The sequence below is a fragment of the Melopsittacus undulatus genome, chromosome 7, assembly GCF_012275295.1.
Source record: "Melopsittacus undulatus isolate bMelUnd1 chromosome 7, bMelUnd1.mat.Z, whole genome shotgun sequence".
In the NCBI taxonomy this organism is placed as follows: Eukaryota; Metazoa; Chordata; class Aves; order Psittaciformes; family Psittaculidae; genus Melopsittacus; species Melopsittacus undulatus.
The window spans coordinates 57,791,272-57,817,614 of record NC_047533.1 but is presented as its reverse complement, the minus strand read 5'-3'; the positions used below and the strand labels follow the sequence as shown (position 1 = coordinate 57,817,614).

The following is a 26,343-nucleotide window of genomic DNA, read 5'->3' as shown; positions in this document are numbered from 1 at the left end:
TAGAAGCAATTTAGTCTCAGGAAATAGGGCATTTTATTGTTAAAATGTATTATTATAATTTACAAATTATGATGGCCAAGATAAAAAAAAAAAAGAAATAAATTGTTTTCAGCTAGGTATCAGTTCCCCATTTATTCATATTTATCAGTACTTTTCTATTGTTGCATTATGCCGTTTGGATGAGGCTGTAACACAGCCTTTGAAAATGATGAAAGAAGATCTACTCAGGCTATATCCTTGTCTGTCTAAGGCAGTCTTTTGGTACTTGGGTGTATTGGCTGTTTTGGCCTTGAACAGTTTAATGAGACGCTTCTTAATAGAGTGGAGGGTTCTTCCAGTTTTGTTGTGGAAGCCAAGTCTCTCTTTCTTATATGCTCACAAAAAAGGAGTGGCTGGGTAAAGGGTATTGTGCCTCTACATGCACAACATGAGTAGAGAAGTAGTGTCTGCTGGTGGCAGGAGAAGTTGAAAACAACTGTTTCAGAATTACCTCTTCCATCACTTTAATTGTGAAACTCTATCTTTTGTTGTCTTTGAAATATCTCATCTCCTTTAGTCCCATTATTGCATGAGGACTGTAGCTTCAGATTTGGTCTTTGACCTATGGAGTGAACAAGAAAAAAAAAAGATCAGACCACTCTGGTAAAAGGAAACACCTCCCCTTCTCCACACATGGTAAGCCTAAAAGGAAAAAACAATCCAGTCAGTCCTTACAGTATGCATGTGTATATTTTTTCTCTTTTAAAAAGAATTATAATATTAAATTAAATATAACATTATTGTATTTTTGTATTTAATAATATTGCTATTATTATTAAATATTACATAATAAATACCAAAATAATTCCCAATTTTTGAGGCAGTAATATTGGAGAGTAGTGGTCTGAAAAGCAGAAGCAGCTCAGGTCTGTTAGTGTATAGTGCTGTGGAGAAGGAACAAAGTGTGAAGATAGCATGGGCTATATTTATCCCACTGATTTTGGGGTATTCTTACAGCATCATGCATGAAGTTGCCAGCTGCTGGAACCTGATCCTTTGATAACTACAAATTCTTTTTGTTCCTGTCCTGTGCTCATGCTTCTCTGATGGTATATGTTATAAGCAGATAAGTGGAGGCACTGGATGGTTAAAAAATAAATAAATAAAAAGGCTAGGACATGAAATTTGTCTTGAATTTGATATTCAGCTGTTTCTGCATTAGGTGCAATATATATTGGGTACCTTTAAACCTGTATAAAAGAATGGAAGCTTAAAAAAAACCCCACACATGCATACATGCACATGATTTACTGTTGGCCCAATAACCTCCAGGGAAACATGTTTCATCATCCACTGGCTGAGAGTTTAAAGCCAACAAATCCCTCCCCTGTGGCGATAAAGCCCTTGTGAACAGTTCATTATCATATTCTCTGTTTTGCTCGTAAGTTCTCCTTTCCTTCAGAGAAACACCTATTTACAACTCTCTTGTGTCAAGGGTCTTGGGAATATCACTGCATGTTCATGGCCTGTGCAGGCTGGCAGTCAGGAGGAGAGAGAATGGTTGGCATGTGAGTGCTGTTGCTCAGCATGTTGCTGGCCATTCCCTCTGCCTGTTGAAATGAGCTACTGTGGGAGGTGACATGTTATTTCCCACTTCCGTGCTGAGAACATCACTGTGTGGGGCAGTGGGATGGCAGCTTTTGCTTGCCTGCTCTATCTGCCTCCTCACAGGTGCCTGGGATTTGTGTTCTTGCGGGAATAAGTGTGGCCTTTTGCACAGGCAAAAAAGAAAATTGTTCGTGTGCTTGACCTGCATTGCAGTGGTGCCTGGCAGTTTGCTTTTTAAGCTAGTGCTTTGATGTGTATTTTCGGAGTGGCTGTGGCACTGAATGAGGGACAGTGACTGACCTGAATTTTTGGTGTTAAAAACAGGCATGCAGTTTCATCAAGAAGAAAGAGATGTCAGACTGGCAAATTATGTTTTATCTTGAGAACTTTACAGCCCTTGTTTCCCTGAACTGCTAGTGTGGTTTTCAGGTGTTTTCCCCATCCAATATAAATTATAAGCTCTTCCAAGTAGGAGGGTAATAGAAAGAACTTTGTAGAAAGCCTTCGAGAAATAATGGTACTTATATAAACAATGGCTGCTTCATCCCCCCACCCGCCTTTTTATTTTCCTTTGGTCTTGCTACCCCTCTGACTTCATGAAGGTTGTTTCTACAGAGGCAACCTTTTTGTTGCACTGCCTTCTACTTGGGCTGGGTAAAAGTTCATAGCCTTTTAACAGCAGTTGGGTGAAGATACTGGTAACAGCCTTTCTACATAGAATCATAGAATCATTTAGGTTGGAAAAGGCCTTTAAGATGATCAAGTCCAGCCTAATGCTAGCAAGACCTCCACTAAACTATGTACCTAAGCATCACGTCTACATGTTTTCTAAATAACTCCAGTAATGGTGACTCCACCACTTCTTTGGGCAATCTGTTCCAATGCTTGATAACCCTTTCAGTGAAGAAATCTTTCCTAACACCCAGTTTAAACCTCAGCTGACACAATTTGAAGCTACTCCCTCTTGTCCTATTGCTTGGTACTTGAGACCATCACAACCTTCTTTCAGGTAGTTTTAGGGAATGATAAAGTCTCCCCTCAGCCTCCTTTTCTTCAGACTAAGCAACTCCAGTTGCCTCAGCTGCTTCTCAAAGGACTTTTTTCCCTAGACCCTTCACCAGCTCTGTTGAATTTCTTTGAACATGCTCCAGTGCCTCAATGTCTCTCTTATAGTGAGGGGCCCAGAACTGAATACAACATTCAAGGTACAGCCTCACCAGTGCTGAGTATAGGGGGATGATCACTACCCTTGCCCTGCTGGTCACACTATTTATGATACAGGCCAGGTTGCTGTTAGCCTTCTTGGGTGCCTAGGCACGAGCTGCTCATGTTCAGCCATGGTCAGTCAGCACCCCCAGGTCCTTCTCCTTTGGGCAGCTTTCCACACACTTTTCCTCAAGCCCCATTGCATGGGGTTGTTATGGTCCAAGTGCAGAACCTGGCATTTTGTCTTGTTGATTCCTGTAGAATTGGTCTCTGTCCATCAGTCCAGCCTGTCCAGATCATGCGTATGCTGGTAGCAAAGCTGAGGAAAATACTACCAGCTCCATTCCTTTTTGCCAACTTACTCCAGCTGTTTTCTGAGATTTCTCTGTTGTGAGTAGTGTTGCAGGGTTCCTTCTAGAACATGACTTCCCAGGGAAAAGGGGTAGTTAATTTCTCCTTTCTCCCTTGTCTGTGACTGAACGTCTGATTTCACTATTGCAGTCCATCCAATGTTCTGGTGAAGGTGATGCCAAGGTAGATTCTCTTCTGCTTCACATTTTATGAAGTTGGATGAAGCTGACTTTGCTTTGTATCTCTGACCCTCCTCCAAACAGTGTGATGCTTCTGGGCTTTGTACCTCTGTGTGAGCCGAATTCTCACTTGAATTTCCATCTTCGGTTTGTGAGACCTCAGATTTGTATAGCCGATGGCTAATCCTCCGCAAATGTTATGCATAGGATGTAACCCCCAAAAGCAGATTTACTGTTGAAAGAGAGTCTCTAAATGATTGAGTTTTCCAGATTTGTTTTCTTATAACCAAGAACCACATAGGAATTTAATGCTTTCCCTAGTCCACAGGAAATTAACTCCAGGTTGAATCAAAGGACATCTCATGGGAGCTCTATCTCTGTGCAGCACTGCTGGAAAACAAATAGCTTCTGCTTTGGGTTTTGTTTCTGTCTTATAGCCTGCACATGAAAGTCTCTCTTTTAAAAATGGGGAGTGTTTTTGTTGTGCTTGTTCAAATGCTCCAAACATCTTCTTTCTCTGAAGGCAGAGAAAGAAGCTTCGTTTTGGTGTAACAGCACTTGCTTGCTTGTGTAGCTGTGAATCCCTGTGACATCTAGCCTGGTCCAGTGTAGTACATGGGTATGCAAACCCGAACAGAGCCTGCATGGCTACAGAGAGGGCTTCCATTCATCTCCCTTTCTGCTGCTGTCACAATTTAGTTTTGTTCTGCCTTTGTAGGTTTTGTTTAATGTTTAGTATTTCAGGCCAAGAACCATGTCTTTTAATCAGGCTGCAAATCACTTGGTACTTTTTGAGAACTGTGTAATAGTGATTTGCTGTCAACCTCTCAAAGCTGCAAAGAAAGTTAAAATAAATTCTTACCAGAACAAAGGGTGATCACCTTTTGATGAATAAGCTCACAGGCAGTTAACATAGTAACTATAGTGTCTCCAGACATCTGTCCTCCCCTTTTTGCCAGCTATCCATATGGCACAATTTGTAGGCAGAGAGTGAAAAGAAAATCCCCCAGGGAATGTGTTGCTGTGTTTTATTGGGACCATTCTCTTCCCAGGCACTGCCATGATCCAACCTTGAAACTGACTTTTATACATGCAGAATAAGGTGGTGCTGTGTCATAACCAAAACCCTGAAGGGCTTCGGGCTCCAGAAGGTACTTGCTGTCATGGTGGCCTTTAATGCTCTGCGAAAGATGAAACTGCTCAGGAATAAAACTTTGTCATGAGGAAGGTTTTGCTAATCACGGAGGGAGGGTGTGTTGTGGATGATGGGATCTTCTGGGTATGTGTGCTGGTTTTGGCTCAGCAGAGTTACTTTTCTTCATAGGAGCTGGTGTAGAACTATGTTCTGAATTTGTGCTGAAAACACAAGAGATGATGTTTTCATTACTGGTGAACAGTGCTTACAGATTAAAGGCCTCTTCTGTTTCTTGTGCACACCCAGCCTAATCACTGGTGGGGGGTTGTAAGAAGTTGGGCCCAGCTGGCCAAAGGGATATTCTGTACCATATGGCATCATGCCCAGCATATAAAGCTGGGAGAAGAAGAAGGAAAGGGAGTTGGGAGGGAGCGACATGGATGGACACACATTGGGAGTGATGGAGTTTGTCTTTCCAAGTAGCTGTGATGCGTGACAGGGATGACTCAACACCTGCCTGGCAGTGGGAAGGAATGAAGGAATTCCTAATATAGTTTTGTTTGAATATGCAGACTTTGCTTTACCTGTCTTTCAACCCACAAGTTTTCTCACCTTTGCTCTTCTGATTATCTCTCTCACCCCACGGGGGAAGGGGAGAGGGGGTGAGGACTGAGTGGCTATGTAGTGCTCTCCTGCAGAAAGGGCACTGGGGTTATTTATCAATGCATTTTCTTTGTAGTTTTGGAGATCAGAAAGACAGATAGTCCAAAGACTGTTATGGAATGTACTGTACCTCTAATCTATTGTGCCTTCAGGAATTCAAAAATTGTTGAAAGTGGCTTTTGCTTTAAATTCCCTTAGTCTTGCTATACAGCAGGAAGAAATAATCTATAACTAGCCAGGGAAGAATGTAGGTACTGAATAGGATGGAGAGGAGGGAGAAGAGAAAAATAAATAAAAGCTTGCTTGCTTATTTGTTTATCATTAGTCATTAATGTAGAAGATAACTTGGGTCTGGTGTCTTGCTTAGATGATTTCTGTCTTAAGTTTCTTTGGGGATGATGGCCAAATTTAGTCAAAATATGTTTGCTTCCAAGTTACTTGCAAATGTGAGAGTTTTCTCTGTGTGACTTTTACTTTCTCATTTCCTTAGATCCTGAGCAGTAAAGAGATTGTAGATTGTTTAATAGATGGCTCCAGGATAACCTGAGCACAAAGGTTTTGTGTGCTTTTGAGGATTAGGGGCTGAGGTAAAAACATCTGATGCTTTTGTGAATTGGCTTCATCACCCTTTTATGGCAGTGAGCTCCCTGACTTAGGTGGACAGGAGGAATTTCTTCAAGATGTTTTGATTTTTCTTTTTAGCATTTCTACATGACCCTTGATCTCATCTGGGGGAACTCTTATCTGTCCGGGCTACCTGAATCTCTTGCACAGTCAGTAAGCCACTTCACTGTTGCTTTAGAAGTGGTGTCTATTCTAAGAGATATGCTTCCATTGTCTGCAGGATGTATGGATGTGGAGTATCTCTAGTTGGTCCTGCTTTGCTGAGCCTGAGTTATTGGTTTCCTTTGCCCTGCTGGGATAACTAGACTGGATTTCTACTGAATTTTGTAGAAGCAAGGAGGTTTCTCGCTAGCATGCAGTGTGTTTCCGCTTCTGAGATTGTAAAACTGCTTCTTAATTTGTGCCAATCTAGTAACTAAAGGGGTGGTAGATGCTTAGTAAGCAAATTTGCATTTGTGTTCCTAAACAATGTGTTGGTTTTACACCATCTTTTATAATATGTAAAGGAAATTAAAGCTCTGGGGGTGGGGATGAATCAGCGGAGAGAAGGAAGAAAGCACAGGAGCAGAGATAAGTCAGTAAAAGAGAAACAAAGGACTGCTGGATGCATTGTAACTGTACTTTCTGACCTAAACTTTTTTTTTATATTCAAGCATCTGGAGTCCTTTCCATATGCCTTGAATAGGTCAGCAGTATTACAGGTTGAAATCCAAAGGAATTCTTTATTCAGCTGGAAGGGGGAAGTGTTTGAATCATGAGACTTTGAGCACAGCTCATTAGTGCAGAGAGGGGATAAAATAAATTGGGGGAGCCATTAACAACAATGATTAAAATTTATCATAGTGGTACCATAATTGGTACCTCGGCTGAGCGAGAAGTGAAGTACTCCAAGCCAGTTGTATTAAGTGTTCACTTCTGAGAGGCTGACAGCGATTTATGGCTTCTTTTCTGTAAGTCCCATTTAGTCTCTGTAGCACTACATCTTTTACTGATGCACATTAAGAAAGTTACTTTTAATGGTTGGACCATTTCTGTGAAGGGTGTGTATAAATCTGATTATTTTGGAGAAGAGGGGGAAGTGTTGTAGATCTTGGGTTACCTTTTGAAAAGGCTGCTTTGTTTTTTGGAGTATTTCTGTAGGTGTTGGTTGACTGCTTAAATGCAGCCTGAGGTCCACTTGGTGAAGGACAACAGCCATGTTCTCACCACACTTCTTGACCTAGTGGAGCACTTTGAGACTCCCTCCTGGCTTCAAGGAGCTCAGTCTCAGATAATGAGTCTTCTGCAAACTATTATTCCTGCCTGCCTGACATTAAATCTGTGTTAGCAATTTAATGATACGCTTAATATGACCTGGATTGGGGTCTGAAAGCAGAAATAGGAACCTGTGTCTCCTCTCCTGGGTGACTGGGAGCTTTGGCAGTGGTTTCCATGTAGGGGCACCAGTAAGGATGACTGTTTTGTGCTGTGGTCATAGGTGGGGCTGCTGGAGAAATCATGCCTGATTGCTATGGGACTGCTTGCCCCTGACAGGAGGTCGCTGTGGGGCTTGAGCTGGGGGAGGCTGGGGGTGTTAGGAAATTGCTGCTTGGGGGTCATCAAAAGGAAACCTTGTGGTAAGGGATTGCCATGGGGCCTGGGGAGGAAACCATGGGCTTCCACTTGTGCATGGTGGGCCACAGAGAGCCAATTCAAGTGCCCTGAGGGTGCTGCCCTTGCCAGGACCTCTACCCTAGCCACAATGAACGGAGGGAAGCAGGTCTGTGGGCAGCTGCAGTGACCAGGCAGGGTTTGCCCTGAGATGCCACTCAGGTCTGTGGGACCCATACAGCCCCTTCCTAATCCTCCACTTCTACAACCTCCCCAAATCTCTGACTTGTTAAAGAAGTCCCTTTGGAGGACTCTGACCAGCCACTGAAGCTGTTGACCCCAGCACTTTGTGGGGATGCACTCTGTGGTAGTAAAGCACTAGTAAGGAAGTCTTCATATCTTTGAAGTCCAGGCCTTTTTAAAAAATAAAGTGTAAAAATTATTAAAACGTTGTATGGAAAATTGTACATATGTGCAATATATACATATGCAATTTGCATATCCTTTACAGAAGGAGAAGCCAACTTTTTCTGTCAGTACTTGCTGCTGCTGTGATCTTTGAACTTGTAATCTTCCTAAACATCTCCTGACCCTCCTAGCTGTCTAGGTGGTATTTATTGTTTTACTGATGTGCTTATCCCCTAGCTCTTTTCTAATCCTACCCCAGTTTTCACCCAGAGACCAGGGAAGCAGAAGGAAGGGAGGGAAATATAAGTGCATCCCCAGAAGCCTTTCACCTGGCTGGGAAGGAAGAAGGATATGTGAGCCTTCAGTGGTTGACAGGCTTTTCTATCTCTGGATGCACGTTAAAATAAGCTCATACATTAATTTCAGCTGGTTTTATCTTGGCATAGTGATGTGCTTTGTCTTCAATCCCATGTGCTCAGCAGGAGAAGTTTTCATTTGGGCAGAGCATGTCAGGAAGCAATGTAGGTAGCCTCGCTGCGTTGCCTGAGGTTGTCATAAGTGTTCAGCCTGATAAATCTGTAGCAGAATAATTTGAAAAACAATTTTTGTTCTTAACATAAATTATTTTGACAAACGTATAATGAAGAACATGCTACCAGGGCTTTTGTAATTATCCAAGTGTGACTTCAGGTTTTTAGGAAGTATTAATTATGCGTTTCAGTCTTCAGTTTTCCATTTTGCAAGGTGGTATGAATGTTTCAGAAGGTGAAGAAAACAGTAGGGAAGTATAGCTCGACAGAATCAATAGGTTCACACTGCTGCTTGTTCAGTTAGTGGGTTACCAGTATTGGCCCTGAACAGTATTGATTGAGCTTTCTCACTGTTGCTACAGGCTAGCTTTGCTTTACACCACTGAGGTACAAATCAAGTGAACTGAAAACACACGACTCATGCAGACTGCCTTTGGAATTGCTAGCCTCACGGACACAATTATTGGCTTTGGGAAGATGAGCTCTTGCTTTGCTGATCATCTCTGCAATTGTTTCTGTCCTGCTTCTGATAACATGCTGTGGTATTCCTCAATATTCCTCCCTGTCCTTTTGCTTAACTTGGGAAAACCTCTTCAGGCATTGCTTGGTTAAGAAGATAGAAGAACATGTTTTAAGTGTTGGAGCTTGCTGCATTTCACAGGAACTTTGCCAATTTAAATTAAGTGATGAGAGATGGAGATGCTGAAGGGCTATGAGGAAGGCTTAGTCCTGGTATCATCTTCAAGTGTGCATTGCAGGCATTCCCTGAAACTATATGTATGTGACAGTGGCTTCATTAGATAAGGTGAAGAAGTCTGACTGACTCTTTCACTTGAACTGGATAAAATCCTGCTCCTGACTGAAAGATTAGTATTCAGAAATTAATCAAAGGTGCTGGCTATTTTTGCAAGGAAGGGTAGTGTGTTCTCTGGGGAAAAAAGGAACAAGGCGGTCCTATGGATCACAAGTACTACACATTCATGCTTTCTTGTTGTTTTCTTCCCCCCACTTTTTCCTCCTTTTTTTCTTTTAACAGACAATCCTTGATTCCAGTTATCCATGACATAAGCTCTTTAGGTCGAGAGTGTTTGCTTGTGTAATTCTGTCATGCCTGCTAGGGAAGACTGATGCTGCCTTTCCAGTACCAGTCATTTGTAGATGAAAATAGTTAGACCCAGATTAGGTCAGGGAAAGATCAGTGAATTAGCACTTCAGTCTCCACCTCACTTCTTTGAAACCTAAGCATTAGTGAATGTGTTTCAAGGAAGTAGGTGAGACACTGAAGTACATAGAGGGAGCTGAAATGCAAGTCTTGCAGAGGAAAGTGCTTGAACTGATTGTGTGGTGCTTGAGGATGGCAATGCTGGAACCTTCGCTCTCTCACTCTCTTCTCTACTCCCCACCTTTTTGCCTGGGTAATGCTGAAGGTGGTAGTGATGGACGAGAGAGCACACTGCATTCATCTGTACTTCTTGTACTGCTGAATTTGCCACCAGGGAGCAGACCCATTGTTTGGCTAGCTGTTACAGTTTAATTGTGGCTGACTTCTAATTACTCAATAAAGAGCATATAATGCCAGGGAAATCTGTGTTCTCAGCTACTCTCGACCCATTAGCTTTCAGTGGTGTGCTAAGTACTAAAGTAATGAAAGGCTTGAACTCTTGCAGTGTTTCTGGAGAAAAAGGCAGTGGGTTTGGGACTGAGCCCAGTGGGATGTAGGTTCTGCGTATTTAGGAGGTGAAGTGTATATATACTGAAATATAGGTGAAAAATGTGCACTTGAAAATGCATGTGGCTTTTGCATTGGAGGAGGATTGGACAGAAAGGACTTGCCCTTTTGCTGAGCGAAGCATGACAGGAATATCATGGGGGAATCAGGGTCAGGGAGAGCCTTTCAGCACTTGTCTTCATTTGCAGCGAATGGTGATTCCTCCTGGTTTTCCTCTGAGCTCGTGGTAGGCTGCCTAATGGTATGACTGTTTTATGCAACAGTGATCTGAATCATCACACTGGACATGTCTCCAATGAGTAAGGAGAAAATTACTTTAAATTATTGAGAAATTTGAGGAGAAAAAAAAATCCAGGGAGTACTATTTTTTCCCATCAAATTGGCTTTTTAAAACTAAATATTGTGTACCAGCCCAGAATGTTTCAACACAACTTCTAAGAGTGCTAAGAGCACCTTCGTTTCTTAAAATGAAATGCTACAAAGTGGAACATTATCAGAAAATAAATTTCTAATTGGGTAATAGGAAAAAATATTTTTAAAAATATTGATAATTTGATTACTTTCAGGACAACATTAACAAAAATCCGAAAAATGTCATTTGGATCAGAATGTTGGGGTAACAGCAAATCTGTATCTTCTATTGTTCTGTACATAGTTCTGATTCTCAAGGTAGGGATGAAAGTAACTTTTCCAGGATATCCCTAGTACATGCAGGTTGGTTGAGAAGTTCTAGCTGTACCTCAGTGATGTGATCCAAGGGCCTCTGCTGCCTCAGGATGAAATTTGGCTGTGCCTCTGGGCAACCCAGGATGATTCTGTGCCTCTGAGATGGTTAACTCCTTCCTCTTCAGGTGGTGTGGCTTGTAAAGACTTCAGGCTTGTAAAAGCACCTAATTTTCTTGTGTTTGGAGAGAACCAAGTTTATCTCATTTTTTTTTTTTTCCTTTTAAAGAGCAGTTGTGAAAGGGAAGAAAATTCCTAGAAGTTTCCCAGTCCAATTTCCAGAACAAGGTGTTTTGATTGTCTGCTGTCAATATGTGACTATGGCATTCAACAATATTGCTTGTGGGTGAAGCCTCAACCTCTAAAATCAGTAGAATTCTTTGCCAACTATTGCTGTCTCACTTCAGCTTATTTGGGTCCCTGTCCACCCCCCCTTTACTTAGCTGATCTGAGACCCACATCAGTGGTTTTAATTCCTGAGGAAGAAATCATGCATAAATTCCTTAATAAAGTTCTGATAGCAAACTGTGCTCCACTTGGTCTGTCCTTACTCCTCACCCTAAAGCTTTCTACAGCCTGAAATCTACTAGCGTGCCATGCTTTGGCTTTATACACATAGATTTTTGAAGCATTTGATGCTAAACTGTTCCTGGTGATCGCATCCAATTTACAAATGCTATTTCTGTTTTATTCCATAATGAGACAGCCCTGGCTGAGATCTTGCTCTGTGGGCTTGTGTATAATGTACTGCTGAATTATACTGGCTGCATCTGCACAGAATATATGCTTTGGCTACAGGCATTGTAAATTATATGTTCAGAAAGGACACCAATGCCAGGAAGCAGCCTACCCCTTCTTGCCCCTAGGATACATGATCCCATCTTCTATCCCAATTTCTATTACAGTCCAGTCAGAGCATGAACAGAAAAATGCTTAGTATTGCTTTGCTTTTTTTGTTGTTGTTGTGTGTTTGGGTTTTTTTTTTTTTGGTGGTTGTTCTTTTTGGTCTCTAGTCAGTTTGGATTAGCAGAAAGTCTTGACCTTCTCTTAGTTGAAATACAGGGTTTTTTTTTTTTTTTTTCAATTTAGCCATTGCCTATTTGAGGTCTCTTTGTTTTGGAAGTGAAACTTATGTAAATGTAAGGTAAGCAGTGCATGAAAGGATCTTAATGTTAAGAGTTTTAGCCATCAGTTGGCTCTGTTAGGTCTGATAGATTTCCCATCACAGGCAATCTGTGTTCTTGCTTGCTCAGATCCACAATGGTGCCAAGTGCTAAACAATGACGCTGTCTATCTTTCTGTACAATTTGCCAATTTTGGTTACTTTTGAAGCTCAGTGTTCCTGCTTTACCCTTGTGAATCTCCCTTTTAGGGAGAACAAACTGAACAAAGGAGCAATTGCTGTAGCAAAATGTTTAGGGCTGATTTCTTTGTTATTTATCTAGTTTTATAGAGTGCTTACTCCTCGTACAGTAAAATAAGTCAAAGTAAAACATAATTTGTTGCTTACCATGAATGGCTTTTCAGCTAATCAGATGAAATACTTTATTGCAGTTCCACGTCCAGCCGTGACCTTATGTTACAAAGGTTTTACTTGCTCTTTGCTAGGATTAAGGTGGTGTCCTTCCTACAAAAATCAGCAGGATTTTGCCAGTGAGCTTAAATGAGCTAGCATTAGAGCAATGCTTTTGAAACTCGCTTCTGCAGAGGATGAGAAATGAGAAGGTCTTCCTTTCACAGGAAACATTTTGGGAGATAGAAGAATTCTCCTTCTTCCTCAATCCTTCCCTCCCCCCCCCCCCCATTAATCTTGCATATCAAACATAGCTATATTTTGGTATTTATAGAGTCCTTTGCAAAATGCCACAAGAGACAGGCCTATACATCAGATTAATTATCTTGCCTTATAGTTGCCAGAGGTGCTTAATTTCTTCTTTGGAATTGAATGTGACTTCTACAATTAAATGTTTCTCCTCAGCTACTGAGACATCTTGCTTTTTCTAGGTGGAAGCACTGCATTAAGAAAATCGGAAGAGGATTTCTGTGCTTTGTATGTGCCACCATAAATAAAGGCGTTATTGAAAATTTGACAACTCTTAGGGTATATGGAAATGAGACTTTTTACTGTTTTCTTAGTAAGAATGGATACTGAGTAAGTTCATTACAGAGTGTTAGTGGTACAGTCATCCCATTTTGGTCTGTCTGAATTTGGTTTTCAGATGCCTGTGACTGTGTTTGTGTTGTTTTATTGTAAGCTTAGTGTGTATTTAAAAATGTGAAATGTTATAGAAGTTCATTGCTTAAGTCTGGCAAACTACAAATGAGAGTGTTGAATACCGTTGCTCCAGTCCTGCAATAATTAATTTAAAATATTATTTTCAATCCCTTAATTTCAGGGTGAGTCAAGTAGGAGTAGGTTTACTTGGGAGAAAAAGGCACTGAGAAAGTTTAAGTTTACTTTGTGGCTCCCCTGCTCCCTTGCATGATACTGCATTATTTTCTTGGACTGTATGTAACCTTCTGTAGTAAAAACTGCCTTCAGTTTTCCCATGGATCTTTTAGTGACTGTACCTATGTAATAAGCCATTAAGGAATGTGTTTAATTTGAAGCTTACCAAGGCAGGCACATTTTAGATTGGCAAATTTCAAAATAAGTGTATTTTCTCTTTTGGTTGCTTGCTACTGATCCTCAGCTGAGGCATGAAAATACGTCAAGTGTGTCTTATTCCTTACTCAGCTGCCCAAGACTTTTGCAAAAAGGAAGTGTTCTGCCTCTAAAAATACCTCTTGCAAGAATTAGTGTCCAGTCCCTTTGGAGAAGAGCTGGTCACCACATGGATCTTGAAGATGCCAGGTTTTAATGTGAGAGCAGAGGCTTAAGCTGGCAGTTCTGTTGAAATTTCAGTCCAGCTTAAATGTTCTGTTTAGTTAAGATCTTTTTTGTAAAGGATCTAATTCTTGTACTTTCAGCTGGACATAGCCGACATTTGTTTCACTTCACATTTGTTTCACTTCAAAAGGCAAAATAGAAGTGTGTGTTATCTGCATTATATAAATACTTTAGCCACCCAGAGTTTCTAGTATAAAATATTTCCTTTGTAGTACCAAGAGAGTGTTGTCTTTCAGGTGCAGCACAGTGTCCTTTTTTGGATTACCAATAGTTCTTGTGCATAGTTGTGTGATGCTTCTCATTAGGAAGGACACCAAAGAAGTTGCAGTCTTTCAGTTTGCATTTCAGGGAGGGCTGCTGGCTTGGGGTGCCACCAGAGTACCTTCACATACAGCTGAGCCGTCATGTTTTGACAGGAGTTCCAGCAGCATTTTATACAAGGCTGGCTGTAATCTTACCCTTCAGTGTTGTGAGGGCAATAAGAGGGATGCTCTCATTTCCATTAGGTTTGATGAGAGCTTAGCTATCCGGCTTGTAATGGAGCTTCAGTGCTGAAGTAGTAGCTTGAGAATAGACTGGGTTCATTGCTCACCTAAATGATGTCCAGAATATTCCTTTGGACAGGGACAAAGCTAAGTCAAGTGCAAATTATTGGGGAAGGGAGAAGAGGAAGTAGGGGTGGAACATACTTTTGTCGGAGATTGGACTGTGTTCAGTTGCTCGCTGGAAGGACTGCTTCTGCAAGGGTTAAGGAAATGTTGAGTATTTACTACTTGTTATCAAAGTCAGCAGGAAAATTGTTTACTGGTTGATGCTTAACTTCAGATTTGAAGGGCATGTAGAAAGCAGCAGTTGCTACCTCTCAGCACTTACATTCTCTGCAAGCGTGTCTTTTTCCCATTCTTTGTTGTTTGGATAATATGAGGGAGGAAAGGGGAAGTGTGGAGGGAAAACTGTTTTACTGTGAGAATGTCCAGGACCTTTCATAGCTAAGCTTTGGGTTAGATGGTGACTTGTGTTAGCAGAGTATAAATAATAACAGAAGTATCTATGCAGAAAATGAGTGTGATGATTAAATCTCTTTTCCCAGCCCATTCCTCCTTCCCTTCCTCCCCTCCTAGGATCAAAGAGGTTAGACTCTCGATTAAAGTGCAACAGAAGTCAATTAATATCATAAAATGTGGAAAACTAATCTCTTCTTATTACATAGGCATGTGTTGTAGGGAACTGTGTAAATACTTCTTGTTCTGTTATTTGGCCTATTGCTTTTTCTGTTATTTCTATGTGTGTAGCTCATTCGAAAATACCACACCTAAAAATTTAAGTGCAACATTTATTCTTCTGCATGCCTATCTTCTTTTGTTTGGTTGGTTGGTTTTTGTTTTGTTTTCGGTTTTTTGTTTTGGTGGTTTTTTTATGATGCAGAATGCTGCTTTTGTGTTATTTTCGTGCTTTCTTAGTCAGTCTATACACTAGCTTTGCCTCATGTGCTTGGACTTTTCATACTATCTCACTTTCTGTTTGTTTTTCTGTTTCTTTTTTTTGTTTGTTTGTTTTTTTCTGTGCTTTTTATGTTGCTGTTTGTTTTGGTGGGTTTTTTTTGGTTTTGGGTTTTTTTTTTTGGGTGTGTTTGCTCCTAGCAAACACTGGGCTGCTCTAATGTCTCTAGGTGTTTATTTTTTTGTATGAATACTTAAGGTTAACTGCTTGTGTTGAAAAATGAGACAAAGTTTCTTACCTAGTAATACTCATTTCTGAGAGTGCCTACAAACCAACAGATTCTAAGATTTCTCCAACACAGCAAGTCAGGGATTTTTTATAGATTTTACTGCTGTCCAGACTATTTCTTAATTTGCATCATTTGGTTGAATAATGTAATCTTCCTAATATTTTCCAAGCCACTTACACTTAACTAATCACTTACACTTATCTTCAGCATAAACCTCATTGATTTTATTTCTCATAGAAAACATCAGTAGTAGCAAATACTATCCTATTGGCTCCTAGTCTATTAGAAATAAAATTATATTAAATGTCTTGTGGGGTGTGAAGAGGTTAAGTCAAGGAGAGTCGTCCAAGAAAGTCATCCTGGTGTAAAACATAAATCTGATTTATATTTAAACTACATGTCACCCACCAGCCAAAAATAGCAATGATCATTAAAACCCAATTTGCTGCTAAACATTAATAGACATTTATTACATCATAACAGATCTGAAAGACAATTAAACTTAACTTTTTCCTGAATAACTTTCTTGTAAAAATGGATTATTCACCTGGCTTTTGTCATTAATGTAATTCATCAAAAATTTGTTTCATTTGGTAGTGTGTGTGTGTGCATAGAGTTGTATGTATAGGTGATCTCTTGTCATTACTCTTGTGTATAGGTGATCTCTTGCTGTGGCTCTTTCAAGAGCAGTACATTTTAAATGGAAAAAGCAATTAACCTTGCTTATACTGCCTGTTAATTTCCTAATCAGCACAAAAAGTGAAGGCAATTACACTTTCTGAGTGCAAAACAAGTAATACCTGTTACTATCAGTTTGAGAAAAGAGCAGTAATCAAGAGCAGAATAAAAAGGCACTGCAGGCACATTCTGGAGACAGGAAATAGATTATGACTTTGCTGCTGTTTTTAATGCAATTGCTCATTCAAGTGGTACTCTTCCTCTATTTTATTACTACATATAGTTATACATGTGAGTAGTGACTGGAGCTGGAGTAAGTCAAGGGCTGACAAAATCCAGCATTTTCAGAAGTACCACTTCCTATAACAAATGCAGTTGTGACACTGTTATTTTGGTTCATGCGTTGCTTTCTGTTGGGTTGCAGCTGCTGTGGATGCCATGAAACAAGCCACTGTAGAGACCAGGTTTCCACTTCAGCTCAGAGGTGCTCAATTCTCTGTTGTTGTTGTTGCCTTTTACTGCTGTTAAATATTCATGTCCAAACAACTTTGGGACCATCTGGCCCATGGAGGAGTATGGCAAGAGGTGGGCATAAGACTTGGCAGTCCTGGAACAATGGTTGGGCTTGATCTTAAAGGTCTTTTCCAGTCTAGCTGAATCTATGATTTTCATTGTCTTCTCTGGCATATGCTACTTCTCATGAGCAAACTCTGAAAGCTTGTTTACCATCCTCCCGTTCCTGACTGGTATATCAGGAGATGTAGCCCACTCACCTGGGCTTTGTGCTCCCTCCTGATGAGGTGCAGGCAAATGAGGAATGGACCCCACCTGCACTCCCCTACACCCTCCAGGAAGAAAACCCACCCTCAAAATCCAATGTGCTGTGATAGCAAATGGCACTAAACTCTTCTCTCCCTCTGTATCTGCAGCTGCTGGACAATTTTGGGTAATGGAACTTAAGGAGATTCTTTCTTGCCAGAAAGAGAAAAGGAGAGAAAATCAGAGGTGTTGTGGAGGAGACAGCATGGGAAGGGACAAATGGGGTGGATAAATGAATATTTAAAACTATTTTAAAGGCTGCAACCAGAGGCATTTAGGATTATTCCTTCCTCTAGAACTTTCTGTCACATCTTTTTTGCTAATTTTTTCCTTGGGGACTGTCATTTGCTCACGTTAAAGTAAGACCCAATGCAGAATTTGTGCTGTCACAGTTGCAGCCACAGTAAGACGCTTTAATAAATGGGGCTGGTACATGTTGGAGAGGTGATGCCTCAAAATATAAGCTCTGCTAATGATAGCAAAGAGAAGTTAAAATTATGCTGACCCTGGTGTTATGCTTGTCTGGACTTTCAGTGCATGCACCACACGTTTTGTTTGTCACAGAGAATTGCCAAAGGCTCTGTGGAATGCAAATAAGCATTATGAGAGTATTGTCAAACCCAGGCTTTCAACATCATGAATCATTCACAGAAAAAAATATGAGATTTGATTAAAAGTCATGCGAATTTCAAATCAAATAAATATGTTGAGTTATGTTTATTTACCACCAGTTTACTAAGACTGAGCTGCATTTGGGTCTTCAGCATTTCTCTGTAAGGAAAAACTTACTTGAAAAGAAAGCTGAAATTTTCATTATTGCAAAGAGCTGCCACATACTGAGAGTTTTGTAATGGAATGGTAAGTATTGGAAATACTGTGTGAAGCATTTGCCTATGTATTTTTTCCTCTGTAAGGATACGCTGCAAACTAAAATGTTTGAGAAAGATGGCATATTAAATAGGTATAATTGCAGAACACTGTTGTTATAATTGCTGTATACAAAGATGTTTCTTCAACCCATCATCCCATGTAAAGTCCCAGGATGTGTGAAAGCTTCAGTTCTAGTTTGGTTACCATTTTCTGCTTAAATTGCTTTGATCATGGATTGAATGGGAAAACCAACAAGCAGCCAATAGCTTGAGCCCCTCCTTTGACCTTTGGAAAAGCACAGAAGCCTCCATTTCACCTACACAGGAAAAAAAAACCCAACAAAACAACTACTATACTCAGCTGGTCTGTATATGGGGTATGCTCTTATCAAAGGCTTGATTAATCTGAAATGAATTAACTCAGTTAACACTTGAGAGTTATTTTGCAGCAAATCCCGTAGTGCATCTAAAGAGTTCTTTGTCACTTAGAATTACAGCCTGAACTGGTGGTTGATGAGACAGTTTGAGCTGGCAGTGGTTACTTGTTGCCTTGGCTGCTTCTCTCAGGGGAGCCTAAGTAGCACTGCAGTGATACCTAAGAATCTAGGGTGAATGAAAACTTATTGCTGCTGTTGTTGCTTGCTTTTAAGGTTTCTAAAATTACTTTTCAGACTGCTGTGTAAAATATAAAGGAGGAGAAAAGGGCAGAATGGTCTCAGATTACCAAACAATATGAATGAAATGAGTGTTAATATACAGGAATACCCAGTTAGGGGCAGAGGTGCAAGTGCTCATTTTGAACCTTGTTTGGAAATAGGGACTTGAAATACTTTGTAGTTTTGTGCATATGGGGTGAGAGGGTTGAGGAATTTCCTTCTGAGTTCACAGCCCCAGCTGAGGATGGGAGCAGGGTCTGTGGTACAGAAATTAGACATAGATGAGAGGAGGTTGAACCACAAGTTGGCAAGTCCACTCACCTTAAGAAGGCTCACTGGGTCTCTCCCAGTACACCACATATAGCAAACTTAAAACTTGAAATAAAGAGTCAAAAGCCATGCCCACCACTTGATCTACTGAGAATTGAAAAACCTGTTTTCCTGAACTGTGTTAGAACTCTGACTTTATAAGCATTTGCAGTACAGAATGAACCTTCTCCTGGGCTAAATGCAGGCATAGATAAAAAATTTACAGGCAATTCAGGTTGTGTCTCAAAACCATGTTCCTGACTTCCTAAATATGCTTCTGGAAAAATCTGCCCATAAATAACCATGTTTCTATAGCAGTAACTTCAGTGAGGGGCTGGGAGTGAAAATGCATGCGGTTCTCTTGAAATGCCAGGAGTGCAGCCTTATCCTGCTCTGCTCCCTCTGTGTTATACTGTCAGTAATGTCTGCATGACCTTTTACATGGCAGGTTGTGTTGCTGTAATGTGTGTGCCACTGCAAAGTGACCGTGGAACCACATACTGAATACCTAACAGGGAGAGGATTTGAAATAGGGTGGTGGTGGAAAAGGCAAAGCTTTTCTTTAATAATGTTGGGAAAACCAAACCAAAAACAACGAAAAAATATTTTGCAGACAACTCATGACCAAATGTATTGCATCAATTATTTTGTTTAGGCATTCATGATGGGAGTAGCAATACAGGTCATTCTTTTAAAGAAATTTTCTAACACTAAATTTCAGTTAATTTACATTTGCAGAGATTTCATGTTAACTTTTTCCTTTCTGGGGTTGTTTATCTTCCCCTTCTTAGAGAAATTCTGAAAATGTTGTCTGGAATAAATTGTCTCAAGTAGCAGATGCTGAGAATGGGGAATTACATCCATGGTTCCAGCTTGAGCCATCAGCTTCAAGGAGTTTAATTACTTCCGAACTTTTCCCTTGTAAATAGTGGATTTAATCAGTGTTTGTTAGAAACATCATACTTATGTTCTACTTAGTAAGCAATTTCTGCCAAAGGAGGAGATAAGTTCTTTGTTAAATAGAAAGTAATCCTTGCATCAGTTATTTTTTTAAGCTGGTTTCCTTGTGTGCATTTCTAAGGGTGGGTAGAAAACTGCTGCAACTAAAACTAGAAAAGAAAACCAGGGAATTTCTATCTGGCTTTTGCTAATGAGCCCCCTTGTAAAACATTCTTGCCCTTCCTGTGGCGATGCTGTAGCTTTCTAGAAAATGCTAGATACCTGAAGAAGGCAGGTAGCTTTTGCCATGTGAAAATGGTAATGTCCAGCTTTGTGCAGGTGCAAATGCTAATGTTTGCAGGAAGACAGTAATTAAACAGACTTTTGACAGACTTGGATTGTGCTGCTCTAAATTCTACTTTCAATTCAGCCTGTCTCTTCACTCAGCAGATGAACTGGTTTTCTTTTTCACCCTCCCTGTAGACTGTCAACAGATGAGCTCAGACAATTCTCTTTGTGCTTCTTGACATCAACTGCTGAAGAACAGGCTTGGGTAGATGTTGAGTTTGTCAGTGTATCTAAAATGCTGTTTTATGTACAATGCCTTGATGAATACTTCACTGCTAATCTCTTCACCACAAGGCTTTTGTTTCCTTTGGCTTCCTCCTATTCTGTCAGTACTACTTTGAGTTGGATATTTCGGTACTGCTACCATGCAAATGGGGTTTGGGTGATACTTGGCAGCAGATCAGATCATGAGGGTGTCAGGGCAGCCCTCTGGGCAGAAAGGTCAGTAAAGCAGAACTTTCTTTTAAATCAGTGCAGGTTGCACGGTTTTTCTGGTTGGAGTCCAAACCCCTTAGGTCAAGTGTAGCCCTTAAATTTTTCACTATGATGGTATGTTTCCTTCTTGCATCAACAAATGTAACACTGCACAGAACAGTTCACAAATGCGTGCTCTAGTTTCTTTCTTTAGCTATCTTTTATCTGGAGGTAGCCCAAAGATTAAGTGAATTTTGTTTTGCAGGCCCCTTTATGCATCTTATAGTGCTGCTTGAGAGGGGTCATGTGGCCATTAAGAAAAAGGGTTGCTCCATTTATTTCCTATCTAGCTGTTTCCCTGAAGGTGCACAGTTCATAAACACCCTGTGATTATTTGATTACATGAAATGTGAAACCACCCAGACTTTTGTAGCATTACAAAGTGTTTGGTTAATATAGCAGTGCCCCGTGTTGTTAAACAACTTTGGCATTTCTCCACACACATCCTGAAGTTGTTAAGATTTGTGCATGAGCTTAAGCCTAGGTGGTTGAAGTCTTTGTAGGAGCAGGCTTAAGCACAGTGTTGTGCCAGGCAGGATGTGCAGGCACAACCTGACAGGCTGTATCGGAGGCTTTTTCTACTCTGTCTGGAAGGAAAGTAGGGCTGGGCATACTGGGCTAGGTGTGCAGCCAGAATAAATGGTGCATAATGTGGAGCTACTCTTTTCTCTGTTTTGCACAGAAGCGTTGTGACTGGATGGTGCCCTTTCCAGTAGGAGAAAATGTTTGTTTAATTATAATTCTGGTGGTTACAAGACATTAGTTTCCAAAATTGGTATTTGGACTTTGCAGAGGGCAGGTAAATTCTTTTGCTCATTCAGCTACAGCCCATGAGATGATAGGGAAAAAAAAATACCATTGAATCCTATCATGCAGGGATACACAAACAGATAAAAATCATTTTAAAGGCCACTATGTAAATATTTTGTTGACAATTATCCCTTCTCTGGGATAGATAGGGTAATTAATTTCTGACTTCTTCAATTTACACCCAAAAGCCTTTTTACTGCACCATAATGTTATCTCTTTCAAACAGATTTAGGTTATTGAGAACTTGATTCACTTTAAACAAATAAGAATCAGAACACAAACCTCTCTTCCTTCTCTGCCTGGCTGAGCTCCTGCTTCAGGGCAGTGTACCTGAACTTGGATGGGTTTCCCCTATCTCTGTATGTGTTTTTGTAGAACAAAAAGCTTCTCACTTTTAAAACTTTATAGGCGATGTTGTAGAAAAAGCATGCTAAATAATGGCCAGTGGTGTACTTTGATGTGTATTTGTAGCCTAAAAAAATTAATTGCTGTTTATAATGTATTATTTAAAATATTAATGAATCTTATTCCGTTTGGAAAATGGGCTTTAAATATTATCAGTGACTGTTCTGATTAGTCCCAGCTCAAACAAAGTTTTACTTTCTAGGATGTGTATAAAGAAGCCACTTGACCTTGGGCTCTTTAGTTACTCCCTTTACAGAGCTGAGAAAAACCTCTGGAAACTGCTGTATTTGAATGAACAAATTGTAGGGATAGACTGGGGAGGAGAGTGGGGGAATAAAATGTTGGCAGTGCAAGCAGACATATTTATTGAAAAAAAAATGAAGCTTCCTTATAGACTTTGGTTCTGAACAGTGTGGGGTTTGATTTAGCTGATCTGCAAAGATAGGAGGTAAGACAAAGGCCACTTTGTCATTCCAGAGTTTCGGAGTTATACCCACATCACAATGGCATGCAGCACAGTTTTTTCTTATAGCTTTTTGGCTCAAGCTGGGTTTTGGGTAAGAACTGAAGTTGGCAAAACCAGCTTCTTTGCTCAGAGAAGAATAACTTCTGTTGATCAGAGATTTTTTGAGAGACTTTTAATTAGACCAGTGCTGTGAAGGCTGCAGAGTCTGGGGAGTTCAAAACAGATATGCAAAGTACTTTTCAATTCCTCATATTTTATCATCATTTCAAAGCCAGTAGGGAGCTAAGTCTCAAACTGATGCCATGGTTTAACTCTGTATAGTTGTTTTTTTCCTGCCAAGTTTGAGTCACTGTGGTCATCTATCCCCTTCTTGAGAGATTAAAATGATGAGAAGCTGGTATACTTTCTCCAATTAAATGAGTGAATGTTTCTATTCATGCATGGATTCAGATTTCCTTGTGCTTTTCTATCAGTGTGTGGGGTGGACAAGACCCTTATTTTTAATTTCATAATGAGTAACTGAGGAAATTGACTAGGAGTGGCTGAGTGAATCACGGGCAGTCACCATAGGAAGTAACTATGGGGCAAGGGCTCTACTGGGTTCAAAAACTGGTCCAGACTCTGTGGTTAAAAGCTATACTGGGCTAAAAAAAGAGAGGCTTTGGGCATATCATTGGCAGACATACTCCCAAACCACATTACTAATTCCACTGCCTGGTGTCTTGGTGTCAGCCTCAACAACAGAGGTGTGAGAGAAATGCATAAAGGGAATGAAAGGTTTTAGTGGAAATGTGTAGCAGTGCCCAGCCACTCTGTGGAAGCATTGGCTTAACTTATGCTGAAATCATTCAGGATATTTAATACATATTTGCATAAACAGTTTTTGGCTGCCATGTCTACCTGCACTACCTGTTGTGCTGGAGGTTAAAGAAAAAGTGGGATTTCTGTCCTGGTGTGGATGTGTGTTACTTACATTGGAAAAAGGGTTCTGTTTGAGGGGAAGGAGGAGGCAGGCCACATAGTGCAGCTCTGCCAAAAGTCAAATTTTCCCTGAAGTACTGTGATTCCTGTAGGTGCTCACAATTATGGCCTAGACCAAGTGGGAAAGCAACCTCTTTTGTTGGCAGTCTGTTCACTTACCAGTGTGATGACAAGTGTGCTTTTTCAGGAGCTTGTATTTACTCTTTACACTACCACCCCTCTCTCTATACATAAAGGGTTTGGTTGGAAAAGAAGTGGCTGGGGTGGAAACTTACTTGTGTTTGAGATCAGCACAAAGCTTAGGCACCAGTTATACCTATTTCAGCTCTGGAATTTATGTTGACTTGTGATTTATAGGCACACAAACTTTTTCAGGAGAGTTGCAGCCTCTTTTAGAAGTCTGATGATTGCGTACAATGCAATATGTATGGACTTGGTTTTACTAATCAGCTTTTGAGCCTGGGGACTCTCAACTTGTGTGCATCATTGTTCTGCTGTCTTAAGCCCTGTTTTGAGAGAGGGAGGACCTCAGTGATGTGCAAACTGTCTCCCTGCACAGTGACAAGATTTAATCCCTCCTATAGGTAGGAATACGCCTACATCTGTAGGAATAGCATGGGGAAGGAAGACATGTTTGCCTTTACAGCTGTTGGCATCAAAGAAATGCAGCAATACTTGATTGAAAACCAGTATCATATTGTTTTACTAACTGCATTTTTTTTTGTCTTTTCTTTTTTGTAGGTCTCAGACTCTGGATACTGGCTGTGGGATTTTTTCATTTTTTGGGGGATTTTTCTTTTTTGTTTTCTTCCTGTTTGGATGTGAACTGAAGGCCAACAGTTGAAGTGTTGGAAGCAAGTGCAGGACATTCACCTTGTTTTATTTGAACCCTCGTTTGCTGGGATACTTTCAAGCCCTCCTTCACAGTCATGTGGTCATCACAGCTGCTGTTCTTCACAATGCTCTTACCACCGTTAGCTCATGGTGAGTGCGAAATGATGTAAATTTGTCTCAGGGAAGGGAAGACAGTATAAAAAATAGTAACGATTTTTGCCTGTCTCTTTTATCTAATGGTGGAGCTTTTTTCTAGGATGTCGATTTCTCTCCCTGCTTCTATACCAGGTCTTTGAATTCCCAGGCTACATTATAATCAGTTATATCCTGAAACAAGGGACTGGTCACACACAAAGATTTCTGTTACCAAGTGTAGCTGCTATGTTAAGGCAGACTTTCTTCCTCCTGCTCAGACCTATTCTGTTGGCTGTGTGTCACTGAGATTGTCTCTCCTGGCCTCTACATGGAAATGGATTTCCCTTTTGTGAATACCGTTCAGTAAGGGGCTGCATACCCCGTTTAGCCACAGTTCCAGAGTGGTATCTTACTATCACATTAGACTCTGATTTCAAGCATTGCAGTGGATTTTTCCATGCCCTGCTGAAAGACAGAGGCTTCCATAATCTTAGTGACCTTGAACTGAGAAGAACCAAAACCAGTAGAGTTGCCTTAGCCTGCCATGCTGTGTAACTGCTCAGCAATGTGGAGTCATTAGATGTAGCACCATGCTGCACTGCTAGGCTGCAGCTAGGAAGTATTTCAGAAGCTAAACTTCTTAAATACATCATCCCAGAGACTCTACCACCGTTGCTGATGGGCTTGGCCTTGGCTAGCAGCCAGTCCATCTTGGAACCAATGGCATTGGCTCTAGGGGAAGCTTCCAGCAGCTTCTCACAGAAGCCTCCCTTGTAGCACCCTCTCTTCCTCCCTGCCAATATCAAAACTTTGCCATTCAAACCCAGCCCAGAGCTATAGGAGAAAAAGAAAGAGAAAAAAATATGGTGATCTTAGTAGCCAGGAAAGTGTTAAATGAAATTGGACGTGTTTAGTTCTTTGGAGTAAGATTTTGAGGCCTGGGATGGTGGGATTTTTATATGGGAAATGTAGGCCCCAGAAGTGAGTTGTGAGGTTTCATAAGTGATGAAGGGTTCAGGAGATCCTGTCCTATGTACAGTGATTGTTGCTCAGTGTTCAGAGCACAGCTTTAGAAAATCCAGCTGCCTGATTTTTCTGTTGCTTAAATGGAAGTTGAGCTTCACCAAGGATCTTCTTTTAATTACAGGTCAGTGGGAGCATGTTTGTAAATTACATGACCCCTTGTACATAGGCTGTGGGCCCCTGCTTTTAAAATATTAATCAAATTCTTTTCTGCCTTACATGCACTGTGTATCTTCTAAGACATACGAAAGCAATATTTTACAGCAAAGGAGGACGTTAAAAATTAGATACATGTAATTAGTTCAATGTATCTGTAGAGTACAAACTGTCTGCTTTTATCATTTAGCACCTTTGGGCACAAAGGTTATCTGTACTATCATTCTTCAAGTAAAACTCCTTGGCGACTTGAAAATTAGAATTAATATTTAAACTGAGTCAAACAATTGGGGTGGAATGGAAAAGCTATTACAAAAGGTGCTCTCCATTCTTCAGGAAAGAATGATGGCAAATGTTTTGTAAATCTTTATAATTAAACAATATCAACAGTTAAAGCAATTAACAATTTAACTACACCTCTGGCAGTTCTGTTTTAATTTCACAATGCTACTGTGGCTGGAAAATCCTGCCTGATAGTTGCAGTAAATGAAAATGTCACAAGTATCCTAGGAGTTGTATTATACTACAGATGAGCAAACACCAGAGCTGCAGAAACTAGGTGCCTGGAAATATTTCTACCCTGTATGTTCTTCTGCAAAGTAAATGTACAAGGTGGCAGTAAGTAGTGGTAAATCTGACCACCAGATATATAACTAATGCACTATTATCTGATCCCTGTAAATTGCTAATGATAGTGCAGTAGAAGATCATGTTTGGACAGTGGAGAGTAAGGGCCTTGGGTCAGAGCCAAAGGACTTGGTTTGATTCTTGCTGTTTTGATCTCAAGATTGGCCAGGATGCAGCTATTGTCTCAAAATTTTGGCCTGTTGCCTTTCTGGGGGGAAGTAGGTACTGAGCATGTATCTTCTTGTTTGAGGGCGATATGTTCTTGACACTAAATTAATGGAGAAGACTGCAATTTAGCTGTGTGATGTGAGTATGGTTGCTACCAGCTACCACTGGACAATTAAACCCATCCAATCTCCCATGGAGACTGAAGGACATGTGCATAAAAATCAGAATTGAATCAAAGGTCAGAATAAATAGTCTAATGGGGCTTCCAAGGCTTTGAAATCAGGGATTGGATATCTGATGGC

General features: G+C 40.5%; 1 protein-coding gene across 1 annotated transcript in view; it reads left to right on the top strand.

Annotated features, from left to right (window-relative positions):
* ADGRL3 (adhesion G protein-coupled receptor L3) overlaps nt 1-26,343 on the top strand; it is a 413,903-nt gene that overhangs the window by 65,265 nt on the left and 322,295 nt on the right. The window contains exon 2 of the mRNA XM_031048551.2: nt 23,840-24,082. Coding sequence (XP_030904411.2) covers nt 24,028-24,082 — 55 coding nt within the window. The 5' untranslated portion in view covers nt 23,840-24,027. The remainder of the gene's footprint in view (nt 1-23,839; nt 24,083-26,343) is intronic.